At 37.9% G+C, this 16,562-nt stretch overlaps 1 protein-coding gene across 1 annotated transcript; it reads right to left on the reverse strand.

The window, feature by feature from the left end:
• Nucleotides 1-8,581: 8,581 nt before the first annotated feature.
• Nucleotides 8,582-13,834, reverse strand: LOC129236895 (uncharacterized). The gene has a single exon (XM_054871183.1). It carries the CDS (start codon nt 13,832-13,834, stop codon nt 8,582-8,584), a length of 5,253 nt encoding a protein of 1,750 aa, XP_054727158.1.
• Nucleotides 13,835-16,562: the final 2,728 nt, after the last annotated feature.

Here is a 16,562-nt window from a genome sequence, read left to right on the forward strand (position 1 = left end):
GGAAGTAAGTCATGCCACCAATAGTTGTAAATCATAATTGAAATGATAAATATTTGTCTATTACATACGAGAGTCGCTTGAAAAGTCCGTGCAAGTATGAAAACTACCTAATTATTTGGGGTAAACCCCTTTTTATTTTTCGACATTGTCTCCTTTTAGGCTTATACACATCGTCCAACGCTGTTCTAGTTTGTTAACCCCTTCCGAATAATAGGATTTAACTAAGTTTGAAAAATCGCCAATTTTTTCTGCAATCAGCTCCTCGTCTGATTAAAATATTTTTCCCGCTCACCATTTCTTCAATTTGGGGAAAGAATAGTAGTCCACAGGATCCGAGGGAAACAAGTCTGGAGATTAACTGCAACTTGGTGTGTGTCATTCCAAGAGATGCTATTGACTAAACATGGCCTCAACACGCCCCTGTAATGCCATGTCTCTGAATGTGCATGGACTTTTCAAATGACCCTCGTATACCTCCTTATATACCTCCATCTTACGATGATGTATAAGTACTGTATAAATGCAGTTTTAGCATCTTGTAAAGGTAAATTTTTTGTTCTAGGTAAGTTCATTAAGTAACATTGGATGGTCATCTTTGCATTGTGTACGAAAAATCCTAATAGTCTCTTTTAGTACTATAAAGTAGGTAACTTTTTAAGTACTGATATAATTCAAGTAAATAGCTTCTTGAATAAAAGCTTACGAATTTCAGATCTTATCTTTGCTAGTAATAAAATTAGTTTCTCATTCTACGAGCGGCTCGACTATTTATCGTCTCCCGGTCTCCATCTTATTCCGCTTGCGCTACAATTAGAATCTTAGGAGTTCCAGGATATTTACACGAATACCCAAATCAATATCTTTAGTTGTAAAATCGGCAATTTCGATACACTTAATGATGCCATTTTCTTGTTTAACTGGCATGCGTTGTTTACTCAAGTTGAAGTATCTGAATGTTTGGGTTTTAAGCATAAAATTAATAACATTTGTGTAAATAATATATCAGTAATCCATACAAGTAGATACAAGATTCGTGATATGGTTAGGCTAGGTTAGACTTAGTTGATCCTCTAGATCGCGGTATGAGGGTCGCACTTGAACCATAGTTATACCAAGTGTTCGTATGGAGAGTTTATTTTATATTTTTTCTTTAATAGACCGTTTGGATAATTTTAGTAGGCTGCTCACTTTGCAACTTTGTAATGTTGAAAATGATGCAGAGCCTAAGCAGTTTATTCATGTTTTGATAAGTGCAGGCCAGTGGCAAAGTATCTAGATGTTCAAGAGTTCCTCCCGTTGACTTCGTTGCATATTGTGTTGCATATTGCTCTAGCTTCAGTTTGGCACTGTCCATTGCATGTCCGGGACAATGTCCCGTCAGTATAACCACTACTAGTTTACACTCTCTCCTGGTGAGATATCAAATAAAATTTGCAGACATGACATTGTGCTTGCGTAGCATAATATTCGCGATCCTGCGTGAGCTGTCTCTTCCATGATATACTCAATAATTAAAGTAACTGAAGAATTCGACGAACAAATGTTTTAAAAAAATCCAAATTTCAAATTGCTCTCTCCATAGGTAATAATACTTGCGTTATTCGAAAGATTTCAAGACATTGAGTAAAATTTTTAAGTGAAACTATGCTCGGCAATTTGAGCCAAAAATAAAATCGAAACCTACGGAATTTCGGAGATACGTCAAATCAAAAAAATCTTGCTCAAGCATTCCTTTTTCAACTTTTGCAAACCCATTCTTCATTAGATGCTGCTAATATATTTGCAGATTTTTTTCGGTCTAATTTCGAAGTGGAGTCAAATCTAGAAGTGGATTACATTCCAACTACTTTCCTTCTCTCGAACAGACCGAGCTCACTGATGAAGTTAACGCAAATTACCCCTATTTTTAAAAATAGTAATAAGAATAATACCACCTTGTTCAAAAAGTTGCCGGAACAACCGTCAGATGACGCTCTATGTTATATGATTTGAGTTCTGTCTTTTTCTTGTTAGGTTGCCACATCTTTCACGAAGATTCCTACCAAAATTTTATCGCTATTGCTTACATTTGTAAAAGTTACGCAGTCTTGAATAAATGTACCCCTGCACGTATTTTCGACGAAGGTTTACGAGTACGACACGCAATCCAGACATCAGGCGAGTGAACCAACTTTTGATTTCCCAGAAGGTCGGACAGTTAATAGGGACTATTACTTGGGCGTTATGAGACGTTTACGTGAAGCCATTCGCCAAAACAGAAAGGATTTGTGGGAAATCAATTCAGGGAATTTGCACTTTACTAACGCACTGTTGCACAGTGGCATCATTATGCGTGAATTTTTAACCAAGAACGAAACGAATACCATTGAGCAGCCATCGAATTCACCTAATATGGCTTCCTTCGACTTTTTCCTGTTATATCGAGTTGGAAAACCATTTCGGAGAACCTCTTTGGCGTTTTCACAACCGAAAGGAAGTAATGGAAAAATTAGAAGTCGGCTCTGATGGCTATGCCAAAAATAGAGTTCCAGAAATGCTTCGAGATCAAGAAGATCTGGAACTAACGCTGGCATAAGTGCGTTGTAGCTGTTGTGGAGTACCTTCAAGGCAATAATATCACCTTTGAGGAATAAATTTGTAGTTTGTATTTGTGTATTTTGCAGTTCCAAATTCCCGAACATCTTTGTAGATAGAAAAAGTTTTAACTTAAAAGATACCTGAAACTAGCCGCAGAGTCTCAATTCACGCCATTAACTGAAAGACAAATTAAAGTTAAATAAAAGAGGTGAAAATGCTAAAATACGAATTTGTTATGGAAAAGGAATCTGAGGCCGGATTTAACAACTTCAGTTAAGCAATGACGTCATGGGCTTAAGCTAATTTCAAATAACTTCTATTTGAAATATTCGTTATTTTATTTTTTAAATCTTTGATTTTATCAAATTGCATACATCAAATGTGCGAATCGCCGTTTGTTGCGTGTTAAACCTATTTGATTGTATTGTACAATAGTATATGGAGGAGTTCTTTATAGATTATGTAAATTCACTTTTTTGCGTGGGAATAAGTTTGGTAGGTGAGCAGCTGATCCATTTGGCAATTCCAATAAAAACCATATTTGAGGCTACATGGATTGATGTTGCCAAGGATGATGTAGTACTTGTAAAAAATACGTTTACCTTTGTGTGAAAAAGGCGCACTTCCAGCTGCCTGGTTGATGAAAGCAAGAGGTCGAGCAAGAGGTCATCAAATAAAAATTTCATCGAATTCCAATTGAGAGTCCCAATACAGCGATTACTATTTTTCTAAAAAATTCCTTCGAGTGAAAAATTCATGTTTTTTCCGCTAAATCAAACACATACAAACAGTTATCATTAAAATAGCTGAAAGGTTAAAAAATATTTGTTTTTTTTTTCAAAGGCTTGTTTATGGAAATAATTAAATCTTCAATTGCTGTGCGTGAAGTGTTTAATTATAATATAATTAAGTAATGTTTTGAAATTTTCATTTCCATTATGGCATTAATTTCATGTGTATATGTGTGTTTGTATGTGAGGCTGCACACCTGTATGTACGGTATAGAATACTTAGTTTCTCTTTAGTACACATTTTTGCTAACAGAGCCAAATTCCTTATGCACAAAAGTTTAGCTGTTTATTGAACATTTTTATTTAATTGCACCTTTTTATTAATTTACTTAATTATTAATTTAATTTTTGTCAAAAAACCGAAAGGTTCTTACTGGCTATTGAATTAGCTCTGGTATAAAAATATGCACATAAAGCAATATAATGAAATAACAAATAAAATAAAATAAACAAGAAATAGAATAAATAAAAATAACTTGATCGAAACAATAACGATTATATTAGCGAACTAAGCGATGCAGCAACGAACTGAATTGATTTTTAGTTATTGTAGTTCGCGAAGAGTCATTAAATTCGTTTAAATAGGTAAAAAGGTTAGGATCTGCGCCGGAATAAGAAACTTAATGCGTTGTAAGAAAAACGCACAATCAATGACATCTTGAATTAAATTAAACACAAAAGAAAACGACGGAATCGACTGCACTCAAGCAACTTTAATCCACAGTTCCCACAGCTATAAGACGGAAATAGGACACACAAATTTAAAGATCTTAAGACAAACGTAAGAAACACCTTTCGTACCCGCCCTATTCTTGCGTCAACGAATTGGGTATAAGGTCTCCATATAACAAAGGCTGTTCCAGTCTACATCGAACAAACATCGATCGATCGATAGACAACAATTTTACTATGTAATGGTCTGAGGATTTTTCACTATTACGTCTAATAAAGCCCAAGATCGGATATGATTTTGAGATAATAAAATTTCTATGGCTGGAGAATGAAAAATTAGGGTCAAAATTACGCTCTTTGATCTCATACTCCGATTGGAGGACATTATTAGAGATATAATACGACGATTGTAGAAAATCATGAGGTCTAAAGTAAGTGACTTGAAAACGTTTTTTTTTTACTTAAATGAATAACATGAAAATGTACAGCAAGAAGCGAGTTCATTAAGGTCAGCATGGAATCTAAGCACATCCTCTGGGTTTCTTATTGAGAAAAAATTGTTTAAGTCGTCTGCATACAATAGGTGCCTGGGAAATGAAAAGCATCTGCCAATATCATTAATAAATAACTCGAAAAGTAGCGAGCCCAGAACACTTCATTGAGGTACAAAGAAGGGTGCAGAAGATTCAATTGTAGCAAGACAACCTTTTCACTTAGAAAATACTTTAATCATAAAAAAAACCGAGAACCCAGTTTACACGAACAAATTCTATGTGACACAATGTCAAAGGCCTTGGAGAAATCAGTGTAGATGCAATCAACTTGAAGTCCTGACGAATATGTTGCATTGAATCATTCACTGAAAAAGGACAGGCTGGAAACAGTGGACCTACCTGTAACAAAGTTATGCTGATTGGAAGAATTTAGACATTTTGTAGCAAATTACTATATAATTTTTCTTTAATAGTAGCTACGAATTTGGAAGTAGTGGACGGCTTTGAAATTGGTCTATAGTTACGCACATCATTCCTATTGCGACTTTTAAAGATGGGAGTAATGTAGTAACTTTCCAATCATCAATGCAGATTTCGGCTGCAGGTTTAATTTTATTAAAGCAAATTTTCAATGAAATTGCAATGATGGGACACTTTTTAAAGACAAGCACAGAAATTGCCTTATGTCGATTAACAAAAATATTTATTTTGGTATACGAAAAGTTATTTAAATTTTCAATCCGGTAGACATATGTACTTGGAAGATGTTCAAGTCAAAAAGAACTTCGTCGAAGATTCGCCTCTTAAAATATAAAAAAGGTAATCACAACTACAACAACTAGCATCATTGTTCAATATAATACCTGTAACACAATACCTCATAAATGGAAAACAATGGAAAGCAAGCGTTACTTTGCCAATTTTCATAAAAGGTAGCAAATGTTAGCCATAAATTATATTCTCTCAAAAATGATTCTCTAAAATATTGCTGCACAAACTTACACCATACCTGAGCATGCAAGAAGAACAACAAGTTAAGCTCTAGCGAGTTGTGGAAATACAGACAGAAAAGTCAGTACCGATGCAAATTTTGAATGCAATCAAAAACCTCAGTGCTGGATGCAATACAAAATTTAGAGCGGACGGCGAATATATTGCCATGTCTGGAATTCGCTAGGACAATTCACTTAACCCCAGCCTTTTCAATGTTGTGATGGACCAGATAATAAATGAGGTCAAGCAATTAAAAGGTTACCGAATGCAACACTCAAGCACCCCTATAATATGCTATGCCACCTCAAAGAATGGCTTACAACATCTACTATACAAATTTGTAGTCTCTGCAACAATAGTTCAATGGAGGTATCGACTGAAAAGATAAAAAGTTTAACCATACTAAAAAATCTATTATTGAAAAAGTGATGAAATTTAAATACCTCGGGCTGGAGATTTCCAGCAACCGCTGCATTATTTAGGAAGTGCTAGAAAGATGTTCCCAAAAGGGGCAAGGCAACAGGATGAGGGGGGGGCAATCGGCGACTTTTTACCCCGGTCCCGGAGTTCTCAGAGGGGCCCGGACTCGAGAGTAATTTCGAAAAGTTTTATAAAAAAAGGAAAATTTAAATTATAGTTTTACCACAGCTCCGTGACACACGTTTTCGCGCCGAAGTTCCATTCTCAAAGGAAATTTTAAAACAATATGTACCGAATTCACTTCACTGCTTATCGGACAAAAGATGGTCCGCTCGAATTGATGCTGTCAAAGCTTTCGCCAACAATCTACAGGACTCAGAAAAGCTCTTCTTAAGGGGTTACATGGGTTTCGTTGGTTCAAAAAATCGATTTATTTTTTTTTACTTATTAATTTCTACAACTTCTCAGGAATATTATCCAAAATTTTCAAGTCGATCCGAATAATAAATTCGAAGATACAGCCTTTGGAATGTGTGCGCTCCAAGCCACTCTTATTGTTACTCAAAACTTTAAACGCGTTTTTCTCGGAGCCGTGTTTTCAAAGTCGATTGTCAAATGTTCTCGAAAACTACTCAACCGATTTTGATGAAATTTTACACAGGTGTTCCAGATACAATTTACTCGTGCCTGAACGAAGGATTTTGTTTTTTTTTTTCAATTAAAACTATTTAAAAAAAAAATGTCAAGCAAATTTGACCGAAATTTTAATTTTTTTGGGAAAATGTCTGCCAAAATTCCAATTTTTACTTTTTTTTCTTTCCTTCGTTCAAGCACGAGTTTATGGTCTTAACTAAATCCCTTATTTTTGTTTTTTCATTTTTGATGAACCTGTCAGAAGTTATGCTGACAACGCGGACGCACCTTTTTTTTCGAGGGGTCACCGAAAACGACGTCACAATGGAGGAGTTTTAATTTTTTTTTTTTTGAAAATTTCAGAAATTATTCTTTAAATATGTATCTATAAGACAGAAAAAAGTTTGAATTAAATATTATAAATAATTTTTTACATAGAAAAAAAAATATTGAAAAAGGGCCTTTTTTTACCCGACGAAACCCATGTAACCCTTGAATGTGTGTGAAAAGTGAAAGATCTGAATCTTACCGCAGAAACCAAACGCAAAGTCGATGGACTCGTCAAATATATAAGTAAATTTTAATCTGTCTTGATGTCTTCCATATGGTTCAAAATTCTTACAACTACAAATTACGTCAGTTTGATTCTCCAAAAACAGGAAGCAACGATTGACGTCGAGGTGAAAAATGTTCAAAGCCTTATAGCAGATCTACAGTCATTACGTAGCCAGTGGGGCTCAATTTTGGAGGAATGCCGAACAGTTTCAAAAGAAACACATTTCTTGTCATGGTGGACTCAATCATCGGTAGAATAGAAGATCGGTTCACTTCAACAAAAAAAACATCAACAAAATGTTTTCATTTTTGTGGTTGTTTCCCAAAATCGGAAACAAAGACAGCCTGGAGACAAAGACAGTACTTGATTTCGCTGAAAAGTACCCTGTTGATGTGTCAGACAAAATTTGATCTGAGATATGTCACCTAAAAAGTGTATACAAGGCAAATTTCACGGAAGATTCGGAGTGTTGTATGCCTCCATTCGACTTGCTCAATGCCATCACAGCAAAAAATTTTGGTACTCTGTTTCCAAACATCTGCATCGCTTTGCGAATATTCTGCAACTTACCAGTATTAGTTGCCAGAGCCGAAAGATCGTTTAGCGTTTTATCAAGAATTAAAAACTATCATCGTTCTTGTTCGACTCAGGAACGAGTTCAGGATTAGCAACTTTGTATTTAGAATCTGAGTTAGCAAGAAAACTTGACTTTGCTGATTTCAAGTTTTTTAAATCAATCGTTATCTTGACATTGATTTCATCAGGAAACTTTTATATTGTTTTATTATGTTAAATTCATTCAGATTCTAAGCCAAACGGAAAGCGAAACCGGGAAGACCTCCTTTTGTATTTAGTGTTTTTTTTTTGTTATTTTACATAAGGCTAAAAAATATTACTATTGAATTTTTTTTGGATATCTCACTTCTCTTTTAAGCATTTAGTTATTTTCTTGCTATATTACACGTTTTAAGAATCACCGATTTTTAAATATGTGATTTTGAAGAGGAGGAAGGAAAGCACCTTTGGAAAGTGTACATTTTTCATAACTTCGTAATTTTACCACTCGAAGGCGAATGTGCAATTAAGCACAGTGTTAGAAGATGGCAAGCTTTTTTGCCACCTGTTAATAATAAAAACGAAGCCGCGACTGCTCGCCTTTACTCCAATATTTCAAGTGCCGTATTTATTCAAGCATAACTGAATTTATACAATATGTGTACATACAATTCCAATAAACTCTCTTTAGTTCTTAGAACTTTACATGTTAGTTAGTTGTTGTTACATATTTGTCGCATATCGGTTTGCTTAGTAAGTAGGTAAAACTAATTTCAATACATGAGTGAGCGAGAAAAGTAATGGTAAGAATTGAGCGAAATGAGTAAATTTGCAATAACGTTATGCAAAGGCAAATTCCAATGTGCAGACATAGCGGTCCCCTTCAACCTTTAGGTGAACGTATGCGTTAACCCTTGGACATGCTCCCCCCGTTGAGAGCCTTGAGGGTTTTCAACTTCCTCTACTGGTAGTAGGCATAGCTTTGTGATTGCCCGCCGGGTGACACCTGTGCTAGTTTTGATGACTGCAACACGAACCACATCATCTTTACCCTTGATTAATTCGATAACTCGTCCCATTTGCCACTTCATGGGTGGAAGATTATCATCCTGAATTAGAACCAGTGCATTAGGTGGAATGTTTGGTGTCTTCGTACGCCATTTTCCGCGCTCTTGTAATTGCGTTAAGTAAGCAGTGCTCCAAGATTTCCAAAAGGATTGTTGTATGCGACAAGTCTTCTGCCACTGACTTAAACGATTGCAGTCGATACTAAGCAAGTTCGGCTCTGCCATGGCTGTGAGTGCTCCACCAGAAAGAAAGTGAGCAGGAGTCAAAACTTCCAGGTCGTCTGGGCTTTCTGAAATTGGACAGAGAGGTCTTGAATTTACAATAGCAGTAATTTGACACACCAGTGTCCGAAGCTCTTCAAAGCCGAGAACAGTAGAGCCAATGGCTCTGCGAAGGTGATATTTTGCGGTCTTGACCGCAGCTTCCCACAGACCGCCAAAATGCGGGGATCGGGGTGGTATAAACCGCCAATCAATTCCATCGTCAAGACATTGTTTGTGAACTTCGCTAATATGTTGTTCACTAAGAAACAGCGCGCGAATCTCTTTCAATTCATTTTTTGCGCCAACGAAATTGGTAGCATTGTCTGACCAGATAACCCTAGGTTGCCCACGCAAGCAAGTAAATCGCTTTAATGAGGCCAAGAATGAATTTGTCGATAGATCTCTGACTAGCTCCAAATGAGTAGCCTTTGTTGCGAAACATATGAAGACGCAGATGTAGCATTTCGTTGGTGGTCTGTTTCGCACTTCGGATTTGTAGCTGAACGGGCCGCAAAAATCTACACCAGTGGTGTAGAAAGGGCGTTGACTCCGGACTCGCTCGGCTGGTAGATTACCCATTATGTGCCTCATGAGTATTGGTTTTGCGCGAAAACATCGCAAGCATTTGTTGAGTACAGCGGTCACGCTTTTTCTTCCTCCAATAGGCCAATACTGCAAGCGAATTGTTGCAAGCAGCGCTTGAGGACCAGCATGAAGCAGCTTCTGATGAAAGTATTTAATGATACCATTTGTTAGTGGATGATGCTTGGGTAGCACGATGGGGTGCCTTGCATTGAAACTAAGATCTGCATTCTGAAGACGTCCACCAACTCGTATTAGTCCGGTCGCGTCCAGAAATGGGTTTAGCGAACGAAGATTGCTTGAAGAGCTGACTGCGCGTCCAGCCCTCAGCTCGTTGTAGTCGAGGCTCATGGCAGCTTTCTGCACCATACGAAGGAGCAAATGCGTTCCTGCTTCAATTTCTTCGAGGCTTAGTTGAGGCGATTCCCAGCGAATATTCGATTTAATTTTTAGAAAACGATTCACATACGCGTAGATCCTTCTCATAGAACGAAATTTATGTATATGTTTGCAGTCAATTGTATAGTCGATGATTTTAGGTGTCAAGATCAAAATTGTTTTCTTCCTTTCAAGTAATGCGTTGTCTACTTGCCTTATTTTAGGCCATTTGGCTTCATCCTCTTTCAAATATGATGGTCCTTCCTTCCATAATGTAGCTGCATCAAGTTCCTTGGGAGAGGCCCCTTTTGATAAGATATCTGCTGGATTGAGTTGGGTTGGCACATGCCTCCACGACATACCTTGAGTTAGTTCTTGAATGTTGCTTATCCGATTGGCGACAAATACATTAAAATTAGCGGCAACACTACTTACCCACGATAGGGTAATAGTGGAGTCTGACCAGCAGAAGAATTCACCCTTAAAAGGACCTAAAGTTTGGATAGAATTTAGCAACTCGGCTAACAACATTGCAGCGCACAGCTCTAATTTTGGAATTGAGAGTGTTTTCAATGGTGCAACGCGAGATTTGGAGCAGAGCAAAGATGTGCGAACTTCGCCGCCAATTTGTGATCGAACGTAAGCGCAGGCTCCATAGGCTGCCATACTGGCGTCGCAAAATCCGTGTATTTGAATGTTGTCTGCATCCAGCCCAACGAAACGAGGGAAGCTCATTTTTTCCACAAAATTCAAATTCGCACGGAGTTGAATCCAAGCAAAGTGTAATGACTGAGGAATGCTTTCGTCCCAATCTAGCTTCTCTTTCCACAAACTTTGTAAAAATACCTTAGCCTTTAGCACAACGGGACCAATGAGGCCAAGTGGATCGTAAAATCTAGCAATTACTGATAAGACGTTTCGTTTCGTTGCTCGTGCCGGTTCAGGAAGTGGATCCCAGAGGAAAAGAAAATGATCGCGTTTAGGGTCCCATGCCAGCCCTAAGGCTTTAGTGATATCAATGCCATCCCCGAACTTTAAAAATTTCTCACGGTGTGCTGGGTCAATTTTTCGCAAAATGTTTACACTGTTTGAGCACCATTTTCTTAGTATGAAGTTGCCCCTTTTTAAAAGCTGCTCCGTCTGTGTCATTATTTGCAACACTTGTTTCTCAGACGCTCCGCCTGATATTAAATCATCGACATAGAAGTCGCGCAAGACGATTTCTGAACCAAGGGGATAGTTCCTTGCTTCCTCAATTGCGAGCTGCTGCATTGCCCGAATGGCCAGAAATGCAGCGGGCTTGGTACCATAAGTGACTGTATCTAGCTTATATATCTTGAACTCCTGGTTGGGTTTATCGCGCCATAATATGCACTGCAAAAAACTATCAGATTTGGATATCTTGACGGCCCGATACATTTTGCAAATGTCGGCTGTCAAAGCGAATTTGTGCGATCGAAATCTTAACAACGTGTCAATTAATCTGGATTGTATTGTTGGACCTGACATCAACAGGTCGTTCAACGAAAATCCAGAACTGGTGGGAGCGGACGCATCAAATACTACGCGCAATTTAGTGGTGGTGCTGTCTGCCTTTATCACGCAGTGATGAGGTAGGAAGTTTGTGTGAACACCCCTGGGAATGACTCCTACCGGTGACATATGTTTAAGTTGAGCATATTCAGTTATGAACTTAGAATATTGTTCCTTTAACTCGGAGTTGTGTGTGAATCTTTTCTCGAGATTTTGAAAACGACGTACTGCTTGCGAATAAGAATCGCCTAATTGCGAAATACTTGATTTAAAAGGCAAACTAACTAAGTATTCTCCTGAAGTTAATCGACAATAATTGTTGATAAAGTGTTCTTCACAGGCCAAATCTTCCTTAGAACGCTTCACATTTTCCATAGTGTGTCCTTCTACCTCCCAAAATTTTTTGACTAACTCATTAAGGTCGCAATCCATTCGATCAGATGTGCATTCCCTAATAGCAACGGAGTGTACAAATTTGGTTAAGGAGCAATCTAAATTTCCTGACACGACCCAACCTAACCTTGGTTTTTGCAGTACCGGTAGGCCTTTGCTTATGCGAATTTGTCCTACGCATAGCAGCTCAAAAAACAGACTAGCTCCGATTAAAAGATCAATTTTCTGGGATTTGAAAAAGGATGGATCCGCTAACGAGATATTGGATGGAATCTTCCATTCGACGTTCGAGATGTTTGCTTCAGGTTGATATGTGGTTATTGTTGGCACAACAACGGCCGAAATAGGTGTTGAATATGTACGATCTACCGATTGTAATAGCGTAGTTGCATACTCGCTCGAGGTTATGTCTGATTGACCGATTCCCGAAATATGCGTAGTAGCCTTTGACTTCTTAATTTGCAACTGATTAGCCATATTTGCTGTTATGCAATGAAGTTGAGAAGCGGAATCAAGTAGGGCTCTGCACGGTATGAAAGTACCTTGACGACTTTTTAGCATCACAATGGCAGTGGCTAGCATTACTACACCTTTAGGAGATGGGTGAAAGGTCTGCTCGGGATGCTCTACGACAAGGGATGTCTTGGCACTAGGAGGTGCACCTGTGTCTTGCGAAATTGTTTGCGGAGATTGCGAAAAATGAAGAAGTGTATTATGTTTAGCTGAGCAATGCTTGCAGCTGCTTGACTTACAATTTTTGACGACATGTCCCTTTTTTAGACAATTAATGCAAAGTTGATACTTTTTAACTTCTTGAAAGCGTAGCGAAGGTGAAAGGTTTAAAAATTGAGAACAAGTGAAGATTGTATGTTGAGTTGCATTGCAAAATACACAATTTTTGATGGCGCTAGTGGTAACAAACGATTGACTACGATTATTTTTTCTACTTGTCACCTGTTTTGTGGGGGCTGCAGTAATTGTATTGACGCTTTCCAATATGCGAACTCTCCTTTCCAAAAAATTGGCAACAAGATCCCACGAAGGCAAATTTTGAGTTGGTGCTTCTTCTTCCCATTTCGCTTGAGTACCAATGTCTGCCTTGCTGATGACTAAATGCGTGAGTAAACCATCCAGCAACTCCTCATTTGTGGCGATGGTTTGTAATGCACGCAGATGACTAGTGACCTTGTCGCTGAGCTCCCGTAAGCAAACTGCTGAACCATCGGGCACTTTATCCAGCCCGAAAATATCCTTGATGTGTGCCTGAAATTGAACTCTCTTAATGTCAAATCTTGCCTTTAATAATTTTACCGCTTTTTCGTAATTCGCATCATTTATTTCCAAGGAACGGAGTACATCCAATGCGATGCCGCTTAGGCATGACCTCAAGTGCTGGAACTTTTCGATGTTGGTCAGTGTCGATTCTTGACCTACGATAACATGAAACATGGCCCAAAAATCCGGCCATTCTGTAACCATTCCGTTAAATCGGGGCAGCTGTAAAGCCGGCAAACTCGATTTATTTGGACGCGATGATGTGTGCCCACCTAGTTCGTCCGCCATAGAGTAGTTGCGCGTAGATGATGTAGCACATGATATTGAACGCGAGCTAAGTACCTTGGTAATGTTCGCTTTGATGGACACATATGCCTCCGAAAATATCACCCTTGCTTCGCCTTCAATTTCCGCGATGTCTTCCCTCTCAAGTTGAGACTGCGTTTCTTCGAATTGAGTCTGTAGTCTGTCAAGTTGCTCCAACTTCACTGCCAGTGTTGAATCATCAAGGCCTTGAAAGTTATTCTCGTCCGCTTCGACCTTCAATGTGCGGATTTGTTTGAGGAACCATAAACTCTTTCGTCTTAAGAACATATCGCTCGAGTTTCCTACTGGGATGCTTGTATCACGCTGTTCGTGTGTTTTTGGCATTTTACTGTATGCAGGCTTCAAGTTCCCCTGTCCACCGTTCGTATGCTTGTGCGCCGCAGCGTAAAGAAAACTTTTACGAATAGATCCACCAACAAAAAAACTGTTACCTGAGATATGCTTCGACTGCCTGGTGCCTGCGCTTCCGAAAATACGATGAAATGTTAGCTATAATGATTGTGCTGCCCAAATGTGCAAATGCGCAGCCCGGTATGATATCCGAAGAAAAATATATTGTTGCTACTGACGCTTGCGCCTTCCATGTACAACGCACCAGCAAGATCTTCACAGCTTGGCTCACGATTTGAAGGTCAAGCGAGACTTCCAATGAACGCCCAATAATATAGCTGTGCCAGTTGCGCCTTCAAATGACGAAAAATGTTGATTTGATAGCGATAAATAAAATGCGATTCCAATAACGACAAATTAAACGGTTCGATATAACTGATGCTAATTTACTGTTCGAATAACAGGTAAATTAGCTTTATGCGACGATGTACTATAACGTGAAATTGATCACGTCGGGGTCACCAAATGTTAGAAGATGGCAAGCTTTTTTGCCACCTGTTAATAATAAAAACGAAGCCGCGACTGCTCGCCTTTACTCCAATATTTCAAGTGCCGTATTTATTCAAGCATAACTGAATTTATACAATATCTGTACATACAATTCCAATAAACTCTCTTTAGTTCTTAGAACTTTACATGTTAGTTAGTTGTTGTTACATATTTGTCGCATATCGGTTTGCTTAGTAAGTAGGTAAAACTAATTTCAATACATGAGTGAGCGAGAAAAGTAATGGTAAGAATTGAGCGAAATGAGTAAATTTGCAATAACGTTATGCAAAGGCAAATTCCAATGTGCAGACATAGCGGTCCCCTTCAACCTTTAGGTGAACGTATGCGTTAACCCTTGGACACACAGTATACCGCGTAAATACTTTTACATACATACATATATACATATAATAATCCATATCAAAAAATGTAAAATATTTAATTTCATTACTTTTTCACATAAATTGCACTGCGACAATGTACAAAGTGCATTCAACTCATATATAAATGACATATTCATTCACATACATACATACATACATACTCGTGCATGCATCACACATACTATTAAATCTTTTTGTTTTTAGTCTTTAAATACAATAAATTTTATTTAAAAAATAGCCGTGTGCAAAACTGTTTCAGGTACCTTTTTCCCACTGCTATCTCTTTTCCGCTCACAATGTCAGACACTCGGCAAACGGCCCCAGTTGCATATAACAACAACAATGGCAACAATGGTAGCAAGGCCAACAATGCCAACAATTAAAACAGCACCAACAAAAGGGCATGAATCAACGGCAATATTTCATGACACTTTCGCACAACGTTAATTTGCGTCCTTTCGTTCGACGATTCTTTTTTCACATCCTTTGATTTTTTCCGCTTTTTTCTTTTGCGTTTAACAATATTTCGTCGTTATTTGCCTGCCGGTCGGGCGAACAAATATTTTACCTATTTTTGTGCAATTTTGTTGCTGCCTAGATTATTCCTATAGATCTCACCGATAACACTGTACTTTTTTGTTTTGTTATCCTGCATAATACTCCACCTTTGTCAAACGCAAAAAAAACAAAAAACAAAAAAAAAAAAAACAACACAACAGAAAAAAGCAAAATAACACGAAAGCTTAATACAATTTTAGTCTGACATATCGCAGTGACATTTAATCCTAAATTTGCAATCGGAAGCAGGTAAACATGCACGCATCCGCACAAAAACAAATACATCCAAATGCACGTATATGTGTATATGTGTATGTGTGTACGTGAAAATGCACTTTATTCTTTTCGATGTGCTTAAAAGGCTACGGGTTAGCGAGATTATTTTAAAATTAATGTGCTTTAAAGTGAATAGGAATGGCCAAAATTTAATAAATCACCGAAACAGAAAATCAGAAATGTGCACCAATCACCTTTTCATGAATATTTTTATGCTTACTTATCTACAGCAGCAGCCAAAATAATAGAAGTAGGCCCGGATAGTCAAGAGCGGGTAGTACACGCACAAATTGAATTATCTACTACTTTAATATGCGAGTATGGTAAAAAGTTGATTAAATTGAAAACAAAAAGAGGTTGTCTGTAAAGTAGGTTTACTGACGATAATTTCACGTGACAACGTCATAAGAAAATACTGATGGAATGGTTACATTTTTCAAAAGAAAATTTTAATTTTATTTGTTTGATAGATATTTTGTATGGATATAGAGGAGGAGGTGAATGGAATCGCAATGGAATAGGTCAAGTTACATTTACACGACCGTGAAAAATGACGAAACATTTATCAAATTCATGAAAGATATCTTCAATTTCGATTGTGCATCAGACGTTAATAAGTCAACAATACTAAGAGGCACCATCATCGATTTGCCTTTTTGAAGACACTTTACACTCGAAACACTCCCTTTCATTTCCTACTTTTTCTATCATCGTCCTATTCTCAACAGAGAAATGGTTCATTACCATGCACACAGGAAGAAGGCATATGCCAATACAAGTATGTCAATTTATATACAAATGCGCATATACATACATACATATACATACATTCATATATATGCTCACTCAAGTAGGACAGAGCCAGATGTCGAACGTTGCCGAACGCGCTGGCCGATTGTGCTCTTTGTCGTTCGTTCCGCGCTCTCGCTTGCAGTTCAAGCAAGGAAACGGCGCTG

Source organism: Anastrepha obliqua, chromosome 2 (genome assembly GCF_027943255.1).
Source record: "Anastrepha obliqua isolate idAnaObli1 chromosome 2, idAnaObli1_1.0, whole genome shotgun sequence".
Lineage (NCBI taxonomy): Eukaryota > Metazoa > Arthropoda > Insecta > Diptera > Tephritidae > Anastrepha > Anastrepha obliqua.